This window comes from Vigna unguiculata, chromosome 8 (assembly GCF_004118075.2).
Source record: "Vigna unguiculata cultivar IT97K-499-35 chromosome 8, ASM411807v1, whole genome shotgun sequence".
NCBI classification, from domain to species: Eukaryota; Viridiplantae; Streptophyta; class Magnoliopsida; order Fabales; family Fabaceae; genus Vigna; species Vigna unguiculata.
This window is the reverse complement of record NC_040286.1, coordinates 33,432,931-33,440,822: the sequence shown is the minus strand read 5'-3', so window position 1 is coordinate 33,440,822 and position 7,892 is coordinate 33,432,931. Positions and strand designations below refer to the sequence as shown.

Genomic DNA, 7,892 nt, shown 5'->3' with positions numbered 1-7,892 from the left:
ATACAATTATTTAAAAAATTAAAAATATAAACTATTTAGAAACTGAAAGTTGAAGCAATTATTCTAAGAAAATAAACTAAAAACCTTGTTGCTTTATTTTCTCTTCATTCAAGGAACAAGGGTTCATTGTACATTTAAGCATCTTGCTGTGTTTCCGTACTCGGCTAAATTGGCTTAAGAAAGAAACATGAGTAAATAAAAAGAAGGTAAAAAGGCCCAATTCCTAAAAAGAAAAAGAAAAAAAGTCGATAAAAAGTGACTAAAACTTACAAAAACGGAAACAAATGCTGGGGCATTGAAGCGAAAAAGGAAAAATAATAACAATTAAGGAAATGGTGAAAAGGAAATAAGAGTATGTGGGTCAAGATTGAGAGATGATTCGTGTATAGAAGAACTCATTCCAAGTGTCAGGTAATCCCGGTAAACACCAATGGATGCAATCTGCATAATTAGTAGGATCAGCTTGCTGTTCCGGAGTTAGCATTTTGCCTTGGCGTATGGTGTAAACAGAAGTGTGTGCATCTTTTCTCAGCTCTGATAAAGTAGTGATGTTAATGAAGTACACCGGCACCTTCATTGATTCTGTCACATTGTTCGCAATTGCAAAAAGTCTACGATCTGTTCCCACATCCAATGGCGTTGACATGTTCACCACAGGACTGGTTTCTTTTGCACATTTTATTCCATCTGGGTTGTTCCAATTCTCAGGCCTACATAACCACATGCTTATTAAATGTAAATTTTATTGTACCTTCATGTCTTTATCTATACTTCTATGTTGCGTCTACATCACTGTTTCATATTATAAAATCAATGCATGCTGATTCTTCTAATTTAAATATGAAAAAGTATAAAAAAACTAAAACGTGGTGATTAAAATTACTTGATGTGCAGAGGGGACGTGCTGCTGAAGAAAACTTTGGTTCGATTTGGGTCAATGTTCTCATCTACCCATTTGGACCATGTTTTGAGGACTCTCTCATACGCTATTGGCCGAGGAACTTCATCGTACTCTGTGGACCCTTCATCGAATGATCCTCGTCTGTTGCATAACACAAGAATTCACTTCCTTCAAAATTACGAAACCTTAAATAAATGGGAAAAAAAAAATGATCGTTTGTGCTTACAGGACTTTCATAGAGAAAGTGTTCATCCACCAAATGTAGGTGTTGAAGATCAAGAAATCTGCATCTTTCCAATTCACTCCATGCTTTTCGATGGACTCAGGCATGATTATACGGTTCAATATGCTGTGCATGTTTGGATCGTCTGAATTTGACTCTACAAGGAACGGTGCCCAATAGAATTCCACAGTGGTAACATGCTCTGGCTCCTACACAAACATAACCAACCACCTAGTAAGTAAGTACTACTCTGCAAGAGTGCATTCTAAGCCATGTTAATTGAATATTCCCGACAAAATTTGTGCTTTCTTAACTACCAAGAGATAGCCACAATCTCCCAAAACAAGAACTTTCACACAAACGCCAACACAAGTAGGTAGCTTCCAACTTAAAAAACTTCACATTAGGCCATCACGCACAAAATGATTCTATTTTCAGCTTTGCACCGACTCTAGCTCATAAGGGTAAAGTCTAATTAATGAAGAAAAAATAGCACTTGTGCAGTCTAATAATATAATATATCTAATGGTATCTGATGATCTTTTTAGGGAGATTTACCTCAGAAATTCAACATGAAACCGTGTCAAACTCATTTAAAAAATGTCACCATTTCTAATATAAAATTTAAAAACAATGAGTTTATGCCTTTTTATAATTCAGTTTTCTTTTCTTTTCTGACCACGAGACTTACACTTAAATTTTCTAAAAATATGCAATTATGATTTCTGATTATGAAAGGGGGCTGGTATTGGGATAAATTTGAATCTAATATCTAACTGTCTATTTTGAACTTCCTCATTGGAAAACTAACTTCAGACATAAAAATTCACACGCAAACATGTTTGTAGGAGTTTTTCTTGAAGTTCATTATAAAACGCCATGTTTATTTAGAGGAGTTTTACTACAAGTTCATTAATTGAAATTTAACCTTTTTAAGTTCTTTTTTTATCTTTTACGTAATGCTAAATTTATTTATTTTTTCCCTTATTATTCTCACTAGGAGTTGATGAAGAAACTCATCTTTCATTCCCAAGTCTCACTTCAACAAGAGAAAAAGGAGAAACTGAATTACGAACCTGGATTTTGAAGATGGCAAGAGAACCAGTCTTGTACCATGTCTTGTTATGCGAAGGAACCGCAGAATTGACCATACAAACCATTGATTCCCACTGGTTCCTATTCAGTGAATCTCCAACAAACATAAGCCTCTTCCCTCTGATCTTCTCAAACAAAAGCTTCGGTTTGAACCTTCATAAAAACGCAACCAATATAAGAACACCACCAAAAGAAAAAAACACAAAAACTCAGAACATTGAGGAACGAAAAACAAGAACACAAAAAAAAAAATCATACTTTGGCAGAGAACAATCTCTTGGCTTCCATTTCCAGTTCTGATACAAAGAATCAGGTCGTCCATTCTTCATGCACGTAACTTGCGACGTGAGAAACTCACACTGTTCTTCTTTATACAAAGGGTGTGTCACGTTATCCAAAACCCACTCCCCAGTGTACAAGTCACAATCTTCCGGAGGCAACTCAACTTTCTCTTCTTCTTCTTCTTCCTCCTCTTCTTCTTCTTCCACTTCTTCCTCTTCCTCCGCACGTGGCAGTTCAATCTTCTTCTCTTTCTCCACAACACTTTTCAAATCATCAGAATCTTCATCCTCTCCGCCACTCTTCTCTAGTTGCGCCCTCGAACTCTTGGAAACCGTCACCGTGACAGTGTCTTGAACAAAACCACTCTCTTCCACGTCCTTGGTTCCCCCTTGAACAGAATCAACCTCTTTCCCTACTCCTTCCTGTGTTTCACGCGCTTTGTGGCTCGAAAATGGGAACTCGGCAATGGACTTAACGTCCTCGTTGTACATGAAGAGACCAAAGAGGAATATGGAAAACACGACCACGAAAATAGAGAGGTTGTTGTTCTTGCGACCCTTCATTGCCCCCATTTCCGAGGTGAATAGAGGAGTTTTCCTTCGAAGAGGCTGCATGGGGGAAGAGAGAAGAAAGAAGTGATATCAGAAAAAGAGTGACAATAACAATAATCTCTGAGCAAAGAAGATGCAGAGAGAGGTAGAAATATAGGCACGAGAGGAAGGAGAGACATTGAAATTGTAGTATTAGGTTGGGTTTGTTCGTTTAATTAAGGTTTGGTGAAATGGTGTTGTCTTTCAAGAATATAGAAGAGGCTATTGGTGGAGGAAAGTTGTCTTTCTCAATTCTCAAGCTAGGATCTATCTATATAGTTTTTTGAGGGAAAATTATCTATATAGTTTTTTGAGGGAAAATTATCTTTTGAGAATTTGGATTCTCTCTTAAGTTTTTTTGTGTTGTTTCTATACTTTGCCTTCATAATATACTGATTATTTTTGACGTTTTAAAATATATTAAAAAGATATTTAAAATATCAACACAGTGTATTTTTAAGGCTCAATAGAAGACAATACCAGAAAAACAAGTAGAGAATCTGAACTTGTTTTTTGATGAGTTATGTTTGTTGTAATCAAGAGATTGTGATCCTAAATATATATGATATTAATTTTACACATCTAAGATATTTGACACCACTATTACTTTAAAATTTTAAGACAATGTGAATATGGACCTTTATTCTTATTATATAGTGTTTAAATTTATCTATTTTATCCGATGTGAAACTTTTGACTCACTTTTGATTATTCCAACATTTTTTTTTCTTATAAATATGTGTATGAAAAATTAAAACTTTGCTTTTATTTTATTGTTGTTATGATTTTGGTTGAGTTTGAAGATGGCTGTTCTTGTGTTTAGGAGAATACGTGATCTCAAAGGGAGCTTGAAAGTTGGTAGCAATCACAGTCAGTGGCACAGGGTGGTGGTTTTTGGAGTTTTGGTGGACACAATGTTGCTGTCTTTCGGTTTTCACTCTTCAGATTTTAAGGTAACTTTAATTGATGGTGAGAGAGTTGTGTTGTGCTGTTTTGTGTTCAGTTTCCAACGATAGAGTGTAGATTCAACAAATCTATACAAGTCAACTTATTTAAAATACCAAAACATATATGTTAAGTTACCATATAAAATGAATCGAGTGAGTTTGATTTTTTCTTATAATAATTTGGAGAAATAAGATTAATTTAATGAGTGCAAGAAAAATGATAAAGATTGTGAGTTTAATGACATTTACCGATGAAAAATAATACAAATTGAACAGGAGAAATATATAATATATCCGTGGAAATAATGACAGAGAGAAACATTAATTATTAAATGTTGAATGAGTTATTGTGAAATATATATATATATATATATATATATATATATATATATATATGTATGTATCACGTCTTAAAAGGTACTAATATTAAATAAGAAATTTAGACATTGATTTGGATAATTTAATATTATGACATAGCAGTCATGTGCCACAATCCAAACATGTGAGAAATAAAAAGGTACACTTTTCAACTTAGACTTGCATTAGACCAAACTAAAAGGTGAGATAGAACATACAAACATACAAATAAAGAGGCTTAATAATACAATTAAGAGGAGAATGAATTGGTGAAAAAAAAAATTCTATTACCTGATATACTTCTAAGAATACTTTTTCAATCACTTAATCAAGAAGATAGAAAAAAAAATAGAAGAAAAGGAACATTAAAAGGTTTTGACTAAATTTTTTTTTATTTTTTTTTTCAATTTTATTCCATTATTTGGAACATTAAATTTCGGTTTGGCAAAGCAAAATATTAAATAAATAAACACACTTTGAATAGAATTTTGGTCCATTTTGGATTTAGAATTCATTGTATAGGTGTCAATTGGTTTGTTGAAAAAGAGATATTTTTAAATTAAATTATGAAGCATTTAATTTCTTTTATTTTACTTAACGCTACGTGTAATAATTTACAAAACAATTTTACAGTAAATTATAATATAATCTTTATACATCGTAAAGACAAAATACTTTATAACTTAACGTAGAAATATATTTTTTTATAATAATTTAAACACGAAAAATATATTTAACCTTCAACAAAATATACAAAAGAAAAATTCCAATCTACAAAATACAAAGAGAAAAAAAAAAGTTAAATTATGTTAAATATATAGAAACTCTTTAAAACTTAATTATAAATAATTAAAATATAATAAATGTATTGAATATTCTTAACCATCTAGATTTGTGAACTTTCTATTACTTGCCTTACCTAATCTTCCGATAATTTAATGAAGATTGACCCAATCTTTGCCTCCAATTTTCTCATGCAAGAAAGATCTTGCACCCTTTCACAAGTAGCTCTTAATAAATACTATTTTATTTAGATTAATGTGTTCTTCTTGGTTTCAATTCCGTGTCGAATTTATTCTTCTGCTAACATCAATAATAACGGTACAACAGTTTTGTCAAAATTTGTTACGAATGACTTATTCAAGCTTTTGAGTTTTTTATTTTTATTTTTTATTTCTTGGACAATTCTATACTTGTGTTTCTCACCATAATTTTAAACAAAAACATATAAAATAAAAGAGAGGAAAAATTGAATGTAGTTGAAGAGTTAGTAAAAAATGTGAAAACCACACCTTCTTATCAACTATATTATACGTGTTTTTTTCTTTTTTGTAGTTTATATCAATTGATTATCTATCAACACTTGTTAGTATATATATTTAATATCAATCTTTATTACCTGAACTATTAAAGCAGAACTTTAATATATATATATATATATATATATATATATATATGTAAAGTAATTTAAAACCAGTGTTTTATCCCAGATAAAAGTTGTCCTCTACTTACAATTGGAAGTGTAAACCATGTTCTTTGGGGTTATTTATTTTGATGGGTCCAATGTATATAAAGTTTGCAATATTAATAATATGATTTGACTTGACGCTAAAATTGATTAAAACAATATATGAATATAAAAAAAAAATTGCAGAGAAGAAATAAGACTCTGATTAAGGATGTCAATGGAATGGATAGCAGCTATTTTATATTTTCTTTGTTGGACAAGTATCTGTTTCGTATTTGTTTTTATATCCATGTGGATACTCACATTTTTTTTAATATTTACAGTGTCCACGAATATTTATAAAAATAAAAAGTAAAATATTTAACGACATATTTTAATCGTATTTTCAAATAAAATACAATACATAACATTCAAAATTTTCAAACAAAGTCCAAATAATTTATTTAAATAATGTTGAATGACACTTTACAAATAAATGATTTTAAAAAAAAAAACTAGTTAATAAAAAATAACTCATTCAACATCAATGTATTAATATTTTAATCATTTTTTTAATTTAAATTAGTGAGTATGGGTATATACGGGTATTGATACTATGATGATATCTGTACCCGCTCCGTTAACATGCAGGTATAAAAAATAACCGTACTCGTTATCCGAGAGTATTAATTTACAATATTCATTCCTTATTTGTTGCAAATTTTATTTATAAATACCTACGAATACAAATTTTTTTGACATCCCTAACTCTAACATAATTGGAATTTAGAATCTATTTGCTATTAAGAACATTTTATAAAATATAAAAACAAAATTGATATATATATATATATTAAATTAAAGACAAATAAAAAATATATATTTAACCTTAAAAAAATAAATAATAGTGATGAATGTAAAAGAAGACATATCTAATTATTTCTCATCTCCTATTTTCTGCTAATTTTATTTGAAGACGTAATTAGACTAGAGTGTTCCTTTTTCCCCTATTAAATTGGTACGGTGATGATTAACTTAGTGGGAAGCTTCGCAAAAGAAATATATATACATCATATTTGAAAGATAAACTTCCAAAAGCATCAAAGCCAGACATCTTATTAACTTTGAGATGTATACATCATATTAGCTAAACGGCAACATCACTGTGTCAAACCAAACTAAAACCATTAACGACCCCTGCATAAATATGTGGAATATCAACACCTAATTCTAACTAACATCTCTAAATTATTACAAAAACAAATTAATGTGGTCCAAACTCCAAGGATGAATCATGTTTCATGCTCACCACCATTTCTTTTTCCTTTCTTTTTAGGCTTTCATACTATTCTGTTATTGAACAAGGCCCTTCCAACAATTAGATTCGGCCTTTTCTTTTCTCACCCATTTCTTTCTACACCTCCATACATTTCTATTCCGAAATATATAATTTGAAATATATTTTTTATATTCTAAATTATATATTTGGAAATATAATATATTTTTGAATTTTGTAGTTCGGAATATATATTTTTTATTTTAAATTGTATATTTTGAAATCAAAATAAAAAATATATATTTTAAGTTATACATTTTAAAATAAAATAAAAAATGTATTTTAATATATAAAATTTATATTTGAGCTTCAGAATACAAAAATTTATGAAAATGTAGAACAAAAATTATGGAGGTGCATAAAGAAACTGACCTATTTTCAACCGAAATATATTAAGGCACACTGAAAATGGAAGACTTTAGTGTTTGATTCTTAATCGAAGCATATTTTTCTTATATTAGTTTTGGTTCATGTGACAAAAAAGAATTATTTAAATGCAAAAAGAATAGGAGTGTGCTTTGAACAGTGGAATACAAAAATGGAAGACTACGTGTGTACGAAGTAGACAACATAATGAATGAGCAACGCTTAAACAATAGAAGGAGAAGGTGTGAACAATGGTGGAAAGTGCGACCTTGAGAACCTGCAATGAAGACTAAAATGTGTCATTATGTGCTTTCTCATCGTGAACAAATATTAAATAGACCAAAACAA

The 7,892-nt window shown here is 30.2% G+C and overlaps 1 protein-coding gene across 1 annotated transcript; it reads right to left on the bottom strand.

Annotated features, from left to right (window-relative positions):
* Positions 1 to 64: 64 nt before the first annotated feature.
* Positions 65 to 3,329, bottom strand: LOC114193090 (protein ESKIMO 1-like). The gene is made up of 5 exons (XM_028082788.1): positions 2,478 to 3,329; positions 2,201 to 2,372; positions 1,128 to 1,333; positions 884 to 1,042; positions 65 to 710 (listed from the first exon to the last, which is right to left on the bottom strand). The coding sequence occupies exons 1-5, from the start codon at positions 3,113 to 3,115 to the stop codon at positions 362 to 364; spliced, it is 1,524 nt and encodes a 507-aa protein (XP_027938589.1). The 5' UTR covers positions 3,116 to 3,329; the 3' UTR covers positions 65 to 361.
* Positions 3,330 to 7,892: the final 4,563 nt, after the last annotated feature.

Coding starts and splice junctions, on each gene's coding strand:
- LOC114193090 (XM_028082788.1), bottom strand. CDS start 3,115: ATGCAGCCTCTTCGAAGGAAAACTCCTCTATTCACCTCGGAAATGGGG. Junction 2,373..2,477: donor AGAGATTGTTCTCTGCCAAA/GTATGATTTTTT, acceptor GTTTTTATGAAG/GTTCAAACCGAAGCTTTTGT. Junction 1,334..2,200: donor TTGCCATCTTCAAAATCCAG/GTTCGTAATTCA, acceptor ATGTTTGTGTAG/GAGCCAGAGCATGTTACCAC.